Genomic DNA, 13,050 nt, shown 5'->3' on the forward strand with positions numbered 1-13,050 from the left:
GCCCTTTTTTATTTGATGTCGGTTTATATGTTTTTCATGTAGAAAAATTAGTCACGATGTAATACTTTTATTTTCTCATCTGATTGAGTTTCCGGTGATTTCCTCGTGTTTATTAAAGTCTATAGAGAGGGACATAAAGTGTCGCGTGCCTGATGTCTGTCTACCTATATATCATGTAATCATTTATAGTTTCATAAAATGGCTGCACACCGTTGTCTTATCTATCCGCACCTACAAAAGTCAAAAGTGTTGTGCCGCATACGTAATTCCTCACGTCACGCACATTCTGTTGCTCTTGTCAAGGGCGTGTCATGTGGAAGCCACAGTTACATTTGTTTCTGGACTATTTCGGACTGCCGGAAGGACTTGTCGGACTCTTTTCTAGACGCGAGTTCTTATGTGGCGATGGTATCGTACGTCATTGGCGACTTTGTTTCTAGTATCTTGAATGCTGAATGCTGACTAGATGAGATTCGATTCTCTTTATGGAGTGATCAAAATACAGTTTCGTTCTCGGGAATCTTGCTGAGGTGTTGTCGAGGATGTGTGATCTTGGAGCTTAATTTCTCCGGTCGGTTAGGAGATACTAGGTAGAAGCTTCCGTGGGTGCCGAGATATGGCAAGGGGTAAAAGGTAAAGAAGGGCTGAGATGATTTAGAGTTGGGGAGGTGATGAGGTGTGGTGTCGTCATATATCTTACTTTTTTCGTAAAATGTCCTGATGTTTTTGATGTGGTTTCGTATATATACTTGCATGATATCTCAGATTCGCGGGATGACGTTTTCTTTTCTCCCTTTCTTTCTCCCTCTTCTCCCCTTTTGAATTGAATTTGAAGTGGCTACTAAAAGGGAAAAGATCATTGGTGAAGCATAGTTGGTATTGCTTTACTATGTCAATATGGGACTATTTAAGAATGTTATTGAACCAGCGTGTAAATCCTCCCCATTGACTGAACGACCAAGAAACTTGTTTTCTGACGAGGAGAAATAAACAGCAATCGCACTCGCTTTCACAGCCGGAACGCTCATAAACCGCCGCCGACTCAAGCCTCAACGATACCAACGTGATCTAGAATCCATACCTGACTACATTTCCGCCGAGAAGAAGACTGACGATGCGTCATCAGCTTCACATCGAAAAGGAGGGAGCAGCAGCAATAAGGGCAGCTCGAACTCGCTCGTCTTCAGGGTGTTGTCGTGGATTTATGGGACGTTTCCGTTTTTGAGCGAGATATGGTACTGGTTACTTACATATTGGTTCGTTTCTCGTCTTCTATTTGTAGCCCTGGTGTGGAATATTGAGGTTTGGACGGGTGATGCTGACTTATTTGGTGTGTTTAGGGTGTATCAGCTTAGTCGCGCTTTTACGGCGCGGGCTATTGCGCCTTATCCGCAGATTTATCTCGTTGCGAAACAGCATGCTTTGCAGTTGCTTGCGATTGAGCAGTTTCTTCATATCGACTTTGAGCAGGCCTTTCAAGAGTACATTCTTACGAAGCATGCTTACATTATGCCTCTTTTGAGACACATTTATCATTCGCACATCATCATTGGCGTCGTCTTCATTGTGTATATTTACACTTTCCTACCGCCTCCATTATTCAGACGTATACGCCGAACAATCGCAATGGACAATTTCATCGCCTTTATTATTATTTCTCTCTGGAGATGTTATCCTCCGCGAATGCTTCCCCCGGAATATGGCTTCATAGATATTCTCCACGAAGGCAAAACTGGCTCCGTATGGACTCACAACCGGTTCCGACTGACGATTGCCGCGATGCCGAGTCTACATTTCGGAACATCAGTCCTGTTCGCAGTGTGTTTGGCGAGGTTTAGTCCACATATGTTGATGCGTGTTTTGGCGCCGCTGTGGCCGGTGGCGATGTTTGTGACGGTTGTTGCGACGGCGAATCACTTTGTGTTGGATATTGTTGTTGGTGCGATTATACCACTGTTGGGGTGGCGGTGGAATAGGGCGATTTTGGTGTTGGAGGGGGTGCAAGAGTGGGTGTTTTCGCCGGTGATTGAGCGGATGGATTGGAGTTTTGGAGGTGAAGCTCGTAGAGAGGTTGAGAGATGATGTTTGATACAGGATTATGAGGAGGGTCGTATATATGCAATGAGGAAATGCATTGTGCTCGTTTTGACAAGGCATATTTGTTTGACAAGGAGTATTTTCTGCGCAAGCAGTATTCTCTTGACAAGATGGAAATAAATACCAATCAAGCATGCTACAACGTTACAAACCGTAGCATTGGGATCAAGCCTCCAACTTATCATCTGTACACGTAGTATACCAAAGATGAGATACGGTCGTATTTCGCGTCGGATCTTTATAAATAGGAACTGTCTACTATTTGATTCAGATCATTGCTACCTATACGCATGTCTGAATCACAAATTATGTAGCCTTGAAATGCCAAACAAAGACTTGTTTAATTAATTAAGGTTAAAGAAATCGTTGCTGCCATGTTGGTCACCATTGTGAACCCTCAACTTCGTGCCCTTGATGGAAATGCCATCGTACATATGAGCTCGGCCAGTATGTGTAGCTCCACTATAGTCATAACTGAATGTGTTTCCATTCAAGATAGTTCCGACTTCACTCGCCTCTATCGAGATGTTCCTGTATTGGTGCACAACGCTTTGGCCCGCAGCAGCAAAGAGTACTTGATCTATACCTTGAGCTGAGGTCGCTAGAGCTGCCTTTTCTCGTTCATCTTGTGCTTCCGAGACTTCGCGCTCTACAAGATGAGATTGTATGGTAGACTGAGGTGGGAAGAGCTGCTCAAGCGATTCAATGAGCCCAGATATGTCTTCCACAAGCCTCGAGACTGCCTTGTTGTGATGCATTGACCAAGTAGCCAGTTTCAAGACGCTTGTACCTTTCCTACGCTTGGTTGCCAGAGCGTTCATCTTATTATTCACCGAAGTAATTGCCGTATCTTCCATTAAGTCTGTGTTTGGATGCTGGCCCTCGACTGTTTCGTTCTTCCCCGCTTTCAACCTGTATTTGTCCGAGATCGTCTTACTGTCCTCGAAGAGCAAGAGGATCTGGAGCAAGGTGTCTTTCGCGGTCTCAAGGTCGTCCTTCGTTGCTAAAGAATTCTCAAGCTGAGGGTCGTTGTAAATATCGAGAGCAGCACCCCAGCGTGAGAGTCTGAGCTTCAGTAGCGTGAGTCTGAGTTGATTCGTCTGAAAGTCCTTGCCAAAACGACGGCTCAGCTGGACATAGTCGAAGACTTCAACACATGCCGAGAAGGCAGTCGGTATCTGGATGGTTCCAGAAACTATTCCAAAGAGTTCCGACATTGTTGATATCGATGACCGCTTGTGCTTTGGAAGCGGTAACGGTGGGGGCCAAGTGTTGGCCGTACAAGGCAGATTGCGGCTGAAGCCTTCATCTTTCAAGGTTGGCATCCTGCCTACAGTCATCTGACCGAGTAGCTGCAGCTGAGAAAGGAACAATCTTGATTGGCAAGCCCCTGTCTCCCAAATCCTTCGTCCCAAAATCCTGAGGTTGTTCCTTTTGCCTTCTGATCCTCTCCCGCACTGCCTACTCCGTTATATTGTTCAACGTGCTCCTCCTAGCCTCATATCTATAGGACTTACTATGGCGGGTAACGTATACAAAGGCATCGATATTCACGCAGCCAACGTACAGCTAGGTAATACTTATATTAATCAGACTGAAGGTATGATTTATATCTGCGTTGCCGCGAGCGTGGCTAATCCGACGCGTCAATGAAGCGAACGATCTCGAGGAATTCCTTGCCTCATTGTTTTTAATCGACGCCCCCGCCGATCTAGCAAAGACTATCAGACTCAACGGGAAAAGAGTTGCTGGGACGTGTGAATGGATATTGTCTAGAAACGAGTATGATCGTTGGCGGGGCGAAAACGCGCTTCAGATTCTCTGGCTCATTGGTGCTCCCGGCATAGGGAAGACAGCCATCGCATGCTTCTTGATTGAGAATTTGGAGAAGCAAGTAGCCTCGCAGCCATCAATTATATTGATCCATCACTTCTGCGATTATAAGGGCGATGGGCCGAGGAATAGTGCTGTGGGTATCATTCGATGCATCTTACATCAGTTGTTAAAGAAACAGCCGCATCTTTTTCAATGGATTAAAACGGCATACCAGCACCGTCACGAAAGATCATCACTTGTCAACAACTTAGATGGACTATGGGAAGTTTTTCTCAAACTAATACAGAAGTGTGATGGCAAGAATATTTATATCATCATCGACGCCCTAGACGAGTGCGATGAAGCTTCCCGCACAACTTTGTCCGGTTTAATTGCTGGAATCCCAGCATCAGGGAACATCAAAGTTTTGATCACGGCACGATCCGACGATGACATTGAAGAACAGCCGGAATAGTGGGTCGACATCTTCGTGTCGATTCTGGGCAAATTAACACCGACCTAGCAGCTTTTATAAACAGCAGACTTGCAGAATTAAAGGAAAAGAGGAAGACATTTCCAGAAAGCTTGATTGATGAGATAGGATATAAGGTAAAAAATCACGCGGGAGGAACATTCCTCTGGGCCAGTCTTGTTTTCAAAGACATGTTCGCGACTAAGACTTCAAAAGCCGCCGCGAGAAAATTGAAGGATCTTCCTTCCAACCTGCCTGGGATATACAAAAGATTTCTCGATGCCATCGATGACGAGAATGTAGAAGATGCGGCATTCATTCTTCGGTGGACGGTTATGTCGAAACGGCCGATGAACGTCACCGAGATGGCTACAGCACAGGTTCTCGCTCATGAAGGTTGGCAAATGGACACAGTTCCTCCGGCCGAATATCTCGAGCAATTTAAAGATGGCTTCAAGGCATGCGGTCACTTACTTTACTATGATCCAGTCAATGATACACTTAATCTTATTCACCGCACCGCAAAGGACTTTCTTGTTGAGGCAGATTGCCCTCCGAAGTATAGGGTTAACGCTGAAGCAGCCGGCATAGACGTGATAGGTACTTGTTGGCAATACCTAAGCATGCGAGACTTTCGCCAAGGCGCATCATTCTTATTGAGAGATCATCGGAATACACTCATTCCCCATGGACTTCACCACATTTACCAAAGGCGGTATGGGTTTTTCAACTTCGCTTTTGATGAGGTGCAGGACCTGAGGGGTGAGCACAGACTTTCATTATGCGCAGCTTTTGTTCAATCTTGTCGCACTATAAACAATTTGCCCTTGTTACGCGATTTCTGGCTCTTTCATTTTGCAAAGGCTGGCCATGTTGAAGGCGTGCAGGCCCTTATAAGTAAGCACGCTGATGTCAACGTCAGATGCAGAATTGGGGACTACGGCTTAGATGCTACGCAGCTGTTGCTACCTCAAAATCCGGAGGTCTGGAGCCGTTATGACTTCAAACTTCCTTCTCTAACTTTAACAGTTCTTCAGGGAGCCGCGGCGAGGGGGCATGTTGAAGTATGCCGAGTTTTGATCGAACGAGGAGCCGAGGTAGATGCCATAGACGAGGCTAATGGAGGGTCAGCCTTGCATCTAGCGGCCAGATTTGGGCATCAGAACGTGGTATGCTTATTACTAAACAAGGGCGCTCTCATTGACAAGTTGGATAATCGGGGGAGAAGTCCGCTTTCCCGGGCACTATATGCCGGATGGGATAAGATTGGCGTTCTATTGTTAGCCAGAGGAGCTAATGCTTTCTTGAAGATACCTATTCTTCAGAGAAACGCTGAGTTTTTAATTAACATTGCCAACGATAACGATTTCTTAAGTGGACAGAGGAAAAGGGACAACAGACAACCAGAAACTATGCTCTTTGGTGCAGCATCGGGAGGGTGCGTTGAGTCTGCCAGTCATTTGCTTAAAAAAGGCGTGGATGTCAATTCACGAAGCTCTAACGGTGAAACAGCGCTCTCTATTGCAGTTGGCTCTAGTCATACTGCAGTGACAAAGGTATTAGTTGCAAACAGAGGCGATCTTGGATGGACAGACGAAGACACCAAAGAGACCCTTTTACATCTCGCCACTGGAGGAGGATATCTAGATATGGTGACATGGCTTGCCAGGGTGGTTCCCGACTTGAATGCAAAAGCGAATTGTGCGGAATATCGAGCAACTCCAGAAGAAACTCATATTGACGGATCAACTATCATATTGATGGGATATCACAGCATCAAGTACAGACACTTATCAGAGATGATCACCCCCCTCCAGCTTGCAGTCATATTGGGTCTTAACAGAATCTACAGAGTGCTGGCTCAAGCAGGGGCGGATCAGAGTATAAGTAGCCGCATCAAACGAAATGCCTTGGATTATGCGACTCTTTGTGGAAGTCTAGAAGATTTTCTGTTTATCAATCGAATGAGGGGGGTCGGAATCAATGAAAGAGATGAGGGAGGATGGACGGCCTTGCACTACGCTGCTACTCAAGGTCACTTTACGACAGTGTGGCAGCTGATCGGATACGAGAATGTCGATGTAAACGCTCTAACGCACCGAGGAGAGACAGCTCTCCATCTTGTAGCTCAACTACTACACCCTGACGATGCGAGTGGACGCGATGCATGGCTTAATGTATGGCTTCACTTAAGCAACATCTCAAGCGCTAGTGCCATGGTGAAACTCCTACTTGAAGGAGGCGCAGATGTCAAAGCCATCTCTAGCGTTGATGGAAACACAGCTTTACATATCGCGGCGATGCAGGGAAATTGGCCAGCGACGAAGATTCTTCTCCAGTATGGCGCTGATGCCAACTCGGTTAACCGACAAGGGAATACTCCAATGGATTTGACAGCAGCGGGTCGGACAGAGGAGCACCAATTAAGATGGTGGAATAGGACAGCGTATGAGAAGACTGCTCTATTGCTCTCTGAGGCTTCAAAAAGCGAAACCAGTAGATTGGCCGAATCTATACCAACTGAGACAGAGAACTTGAAGGTAGAATGTGGCTCTTCAGTAAGTTTTGAATCTTACGTTTACGTGTCTTGAAGATTGTCATGATGTGTCGCTAGGCTCGAGTTTTCAGGGATCAGGTGCGCCCCAGTAGAGACATATTGACGGCAATCATCTTCATTATTACGTTTAATGCAGTTTCTCAACCAACTGACCATTTAAATGCCAATCACGCTCCCTCTGTCATAATATACAAGTCTTCGCCGAGTCGTAGCCCTAGTTGTTAAGCGAGACACATTCTATCAGTCTTACTCTAGGGCCTAGTTACAAGTCGGTTCAAGTGGGTGCTATGTACACGTATACATACGTGGGACTTTTTGTTATTGCCGAATTGCCGATCTAAAGATGAATATCAAGCTTCCATTACCAGAAACGCTAAGCGTAGTACGGGTAATCAAGGTGATTTTGAACACTGGTCTGGGGAAGTGTCAGGATCTCTATTCGAGGAACAGCAATTGATTACTCCACTCCTCCTACACAATTGTAAGCAATAGTTTTTGGAGCTGCTGCCTAAATACGTTGAGTCTCCGGACAAAGAATCGTTTAGAGACCTTGCCGTCATTGCCGTCAATTAAATTGTTGAGAGTATATCTTGATCCAACCTCCCTAGTTGGAGTTTGCTGCTAAATTTGCGATGAATTTTGAGATCAATTTTACGCATACTAAATCAGACGATACTGCTCTTGAATTGCGTAGTCTTTCTCTGTCTTTATACTTGCTGTCGAGCCTTTGAGTTTTTTTCCCGCCTCTTGGGCGAAAGAAGAAAGAGAGAAAGAAGGGAAGAACAGAAGAAGAGTGGACTAGGACTGGAAAGATCCGTTCTTTTCTTCTAACGATCGTAGATATCAGACTTCAAGTTATCAATCATATGAAGTTTCTACAGCTTTGACCTATTCACCATTTTTAACAGTCTCAACATGGCCACATCATCTAAGGAGCGTTCGCACCGCGACTACACAATTGGATGGATTTGCGCCCTGTCCAAGGAACAAACAGCGGCCACTGGCATGTTGGATGAATTACATGACGATCTGCCGAATCCACCCAAGGATCCAAATGCATATACTCTTGGATCTATTGAGGAACACAATATAGTGATTGCATGCTTACCAGAGGGAAAATACGGTACTAACGCCGCCGCAACCGCCGCGACATGGATGGCATCTACCTTTCCATCTGTCAGATTTGGTCTAATGGTTGGAATCGGCGGTGGCAATCCAAACAATAACATCCGGTTAGGAGATGTCGTCATCAGCAAGCCCGGCGACGGCTTTCCTGGAGTGATACAGTGGGATATTGGCAAGGTTGAGCAAGGGAGCAGAATCAAACGCACTGGATCTCTCAACAACCCTCCAACTTCACTACTCACATCTTTATCAAAGCTGGGAACAAAGAGAGCTATGACGGGATCTCAAATACCGACTCTTCTTGCTACCATGGAAGCCAAATGGCCAGAGTTGGACAAAAGATACACTCAGTCGGGATCTCTCCGCGATATCTTATTTGCAGACGACTGTCCACATATAGAGGGTCCATCTACAGAAAGTCTGCTTGACAAATCTTCGCCCGAGGAAACTCAAGCTTTCGATACTGAAACAGAAGAGGAGGAGGAAGAAGAGGAGGCCGAACATTGCAAGTTTTGCGACAAAACAAAAGCACGGAAGAGGAAGCCAAGGAGGGAACCGCGTGTTCATTACGGACTTATTGCATCTGGTAACATGGTCATCAAGGATTCTCAGTTCAGGAATGAGCTCGATAAGGCGTTCGACAATAAGATCCTCTGTGTTGAGATGGAGGCCGCGGGGCTAATGAATGACTTCCCGTGCCTTGTGGTAAGAGGCATATGTGATTATGCGGACTCACATAAGAGCAAGAATTGGCAGAATTATGCTGCTGCCGTTGCTGCAGCCTTTGCGAAAGAGCTTTTGCTAGTGGTCCCTGCCGTGGACGTGAAGCAAATGGACCCTATTACAGCCAGTAAGCCATAAATCTATTTGCCAAAGCCTTTCTTTCTGTTTAATCATGAACATCAAAATGTCAATCATCAATTTGAATTCTTCATGAAGAAGCTGCAATTAGTTGAGCATTTTATGTTTCGAATCTGAATAAACTGCTCCCTCCTGTCTTCTAACTATTGGTACTAGTTTTAACCGACATTAAAATTGAAACCGGACGTGCAATAGAATACCTGGAACAAGCTACGGCTCACACGCATAAAAAAGAAGACGAAGACATCCTTAAGTGGCTGAGCCCGGTTGAGTACGGGACTGTACATTCCGATGTTCTAAAACGGTGGCAGCCAGGCACTGGGCTGTGGCTTCTCGAATCAGTCGAATTTAAGGAATTCATTGAATCAAATGACAAGCAGGTGCTCTTCTGCCCAGGTATTCCTGGAGCAGGAAAAACAGTCATGGCTGCTACCGTGATCGATTATTTGCACAAGCATCTCGGCAATACCTCGAACATCGCTATATCCTATATTTACTTCAATTTCAACAGAAACAGCGAGCAGACTCCTCATGCCGTCTTTTTATCTCTGCTGAGGCAGATAGCCAGGCAGCAGCCTACTCTCCCCGATAGCGTGAGACGTCTTCATAAGACGCACGTTAAAAGAAATACACGTCCATCATGGGAGGATATTCTCGAGGCATTTCAAGAGGTTGTGAAACTGTTCTCGAAAGTCTTCATTGTCATTGATGCACTTGATGAGTGTGCGACCACAGATGACTGTAGGGAAATTCTTGTTTCGGAACTTATTGCTTGTGCCAGGAACTTTGATCTAAAGCTCTTTACAACATCAAGAAATATTCCTGAAATATCTGATATCTTCGAATCTACTCTCCGCCTAGAGATTAGAGCTACCGAATTCGATATCAGAAGGTATATAGATAGTCGCCTACCCAAGCTACTACCCTCCCCCGACACCGATGAAAGCAACGACTTACAGGAAGAGATCAAAGTTGTTATTTGCCGTGCAGCTAATGGAATGTACGTATCACTATGTTGATACATGGCTTTCAATCATTAACTCCTTATTAGGTTCTTATTAGCGCAACTCCATCTTGATCGGTTAACAGACTGCATATCGAAAAAGGATGTTGCAAAGACCTTAGAGGGGTTTCGTACTGGTTCTGACGCTTATGACGATGCATATAACGCCGCCATGGACCGTATCAACCAGCAAACTCCGCGTCGAAGCAAGCTGGCTATATCTGTTCTATCTTGGATTACACATGCAAGGAGGCCGCTTTCTGTAGCTGAGCTCCAGCATGCCCTCGGCGTGGAAGTCGGAGAAGCTGATTTTGACGAAGACAATGTTCCACTGGTTGAGAAAATTGTGTCAACGACTGTCGGATTGGTCGCTATTGACCACGAGAGTGACATCATCCGACTGGTCCATTACACAACGCAAGAATTCTTTGAAAGAACAAAAAGGATATGGCTCCCTAATGCAGAAAACTATGTTGCAGAGGTTTGCACTTCTTACCTCTCTTGTTCTGCTTTCAAAAGCGGATGGTGCCACAATCTTGAGGATCTGAAGAGAAGGATAGATTCATTTAAATTTTACCGATACACTGTTAGAAATTGGAATCATCACGTCAATGTATCCAATTTCAGCCCAAGCCACGCAGCTTTCCTGGCAAAAACTACGAATTTCCACGCCTTTATTCAAGCATTTCAATTCCTAGATGTCAAACCAGTGGAGGACCGCCTAACGAAACCGGTGAATCCGTCCGGCATTACTGGTCTTCACGTCGCTGCAGAGTCGGGATGGACTGAAATTGTGAAGATGCTGCTCAAAGAGTATGACAGCATAGATATATATGACCATTGCAACCGCACACCATTCTTCTTGGCTGCAAAGTCCGGTCATCTCACGGTTATGGAAACATTGCTCAGTCATGGAGATGTTGATGTTAACGTAATGGCACGGCCGTCAGGGTATACACCACTTATATGCCTTGCTCGGAGGGGCCATACTGCGGCTGTCAAGATGTTACTAGACACTGGGAAGACAAATATTGTGTCCAAGTGCGGGAGACAAAAGACTGCCTTGTGGTACGCTGTTGTAGGTGGGCATGCCGATGTTGTCCGACTGCTGCTAGACGCACAAAGTTCCGATGAAGAAATGATTTGTGAGGCACACTCTTCAGCTCTACTAGGCGCTATTGTTATGCAGCAGGAAATTATCATGAATATGCTTCTCAAAGAGGGACATGTCAATATCAATGTCCAAACTACAAACAGCCAGGGTCCTTTCTTTTGGGATAATGGTGCCGGTCATAAGTACTTAGACACCGTTATCTGGAAACAACCGTATCGCGAGATGGAATCGAAAGCATTTAGGAAACCGAAAGTATTGAAGAAACTAAAAGCATACGCGGAACTGGACTTTTCGAAACCGGACACTTTCTCCCGGCCGAAGAGGGACTGGCATCGGAAAACAAACAACAAGTCTGGAAAATATGGCCCAAACAGCCTGAACGAGGGGAAATCACCATTAATCCTGGCTGTGCATCTTGGCCATGAAAGCCTTGTTCAATTATTACTTGACAAAATGGAAACCGATGCTGATATGGAAGCCAAGGATTCGTATGCAAGGACCGCATTATCCATGGCTGTCTGGCTCGGGCGTGTGAATATTTGTCGACTACTAATCAATAGTGGAAGATTTGATTTGAATTCCAGAGATAGCAATGGAGACACACCGTTGATGATTGCTGCTTCACAAGGGAATGAGGAAATTGTAGGACTCCTTCTCAAAACCGCAACTGTTACTGTTGATGGACGTGACAAAGAGGGCAGAACAGCACTATTGTTGGCGGTTGATCGTTTCGAGGATCCAGAAAGTCTTGTTAAGCTTCTCCTTGACACTGGAATCGCCGGTGTTAACATAAAAGATCAGCGGGGCCTCACACCCCTACATATGGCTGTGAGGCGTGGCCACAAGAAGATAGTAAGGCTCCTGTTTGATACTCCAGGTATCGACCTTGACTTGGAAGATAAGCATGGTAGAAACCTATTATCTATCGCTATCTACCGCAGGCATATGAACATTGTCAAACTATGTCTTGATACAGGAAGATTTGATATCAATGCTAAAGATCATTTCGGTCTGACGCCACTTATGTTAGCGGCGGAATACTTCTCCTCTCGAGTTATATGGTTCCGGCCATCTTACCGCTCTGATATTTTTCGGTTGCTTCTTGACGTGAGTAATATCGATTTCGATGCAAAAGATCATAAGTATGGGAGAACAGCACTACTGTGGGTTGCTCATGCCGGACATTTGGAAGACCTCAGAACCCTGTTAAAAATGGGGAAATTCGATGTGAATGAGAGTGATCTGCACGGCCTCACTTGCTTCACTCTAGCCGCTGTAAAGGGGAGAAAGGACGTTGTGAAATATCTGTTAAATACAGAAGGGGTTGATCTTTATGCGAGAGATCACGCAAAACAAAGGACGGCATTGATGTGGGCCAGCTATGCTGATGAAAGTGAAGTCGTTGAATTGCTATTGGAATCTGGCAGGTTGGATATCAATGACGTGGATTCAGATGGCCTAAATCCACTTGAAATTGCATCCCAAGAGGGAAATAGCAAGACTGTCGCGATTTTGAAATCGTACAAGGACAAACAAAATGAAAAGGACCAAAATCAAACACAAGAAAGACCTCTTGTTGATTCCGAGATGTTCGAAAGCTATGAACGTAAAAGCATCATCTTTCCTGTACCAGACTACTCTTTCAATACCAGCTCAAGTGAAGACTGCAGCTCAGATGAAGAATGCTCATTCTATACCGGCTCATATGGAGGATACAGCTCAAATGAGGAGCACAGCTCAAATGAAGACTACAGTGCAAGTGAGGATTATAACGCAAGTGGAACGGATGAATCTTGAGTAGAGTCTATCATATTCTTTCAAAAATAGACTATGTATACAGTGTTTGAGATTGTGACTCATTAGAGGCCAAATGAAGAAAAAAAAAAAAAAAGGGGGGGGGGGGGGGGGGGAAATATTAAATATTTGGGGTGGACACCAATAAAAAACTTTGAGAAAAAAAGAAAATATGAAAGGTATATTAAAAAACCACCGGTTAAGTAATAATT

The 13,050-nt window shown here is 45.1% G+C and overlaps 4 protein-coding genes across 4 annotated transcripts; 3 read left to right on the forward strand and 1 right to left on the reverse strand.

Moving 5' to 3' along the window:
- Positions 1-897: 897 nt before the first annotated feature.
- On the forward strand, positions 898-2,082 carry V8C40DRAFT_268956 (PAP2 superfamily-domain-containing protein; the record flags this gene model as incomplete). The annotated part of the gene is made up of 3 exons (XM_083220016.1): positions 898-931; positions 995-1,256; positions 1,341-2,082. 3 exons carry the CDS (start codon positions 898-900, stop codon positions 2,080-2,082), a joined length of 1,038 nt encoding a protein of 345 aa, XP_083069766.1.
- A 359-nt stretch (positions 2,083-2,441) lies between these two features.
- V8C40DRAFT_281659 (prion-inhibition and propagation domain-containing protein) lies at positions 2,442-3,314 on the reverse strand (the record flags this gene model as incomplete). Its single annotated transcript, XM_083221648.1, has 1 exon — positions 2,442-3,314. The coding sequence occupies one exon, from the start codon at positions 3,312-3,314 to the stop codon at positions 2,442-2,444; it is 873 nt and encodes a 290-aa protein (XP_083069767.1).
- A 1,261-nt stretch (positions 3,315-4,575) lies between these two features.
- Positions 4,576-6,445, forward strand: V8C40DRAFT_281660 (ankyrin repeat domain-containing protein; the record flags this gene model as incomplete). Its single annotated transcript, XM_083221649.1, has 2 exons — positions 4,576-6,319; positions 6,354-6,445. 2 exons carry the CDS (start codon positions 4,576-4,578, stop codon positions 6,443-6,445), a joined length of 1,836 nt encoding a protein of 611 aa, XP_083069768.1.
- A 1,165-nt stretch (positions 6,446-7,610) lies between these two features.
- V8C40DRAFT_281662 (ankyrin repeat-containing domain protein) lies at positions 7,611-12,841 on the forward strand (the record flags this gene model as incomplete). Its single annotated transcript, XM_083221650.1, has 5 exons — positions 7,611-8,916; positions 9,084-9,927; positions 9,979-11,296; positions 11,396-12,414; positions 12,472-12,841. Exons 1-5 carry the CDS (start codon positions 7,857-7,859, stop codon positions 12,839-12,841), a joined length of 4,611 nt encoding a protein of 1,536 aa, XP_083069769.1. The 5' UTR covers positions 7,611-7,856.
- Positions 12,842-13,050: the final 209 nt, after the last annotated feature.

This window comes from Trichoderma camerunense (assembly GCF_050948025.1).
Source record: "Trichoderma camerunense strain CBS 138272 chromosome Unknown V8C40scaffold_17, whole genome shotgun sequence".
NCBI classification, from domain to species: Eukaryota; Fungi; Ascomycota; class Sordariomycetes; order Hypocreales; family Hypocreaceae; genus Trichoderma; species Trichoderma camerunense.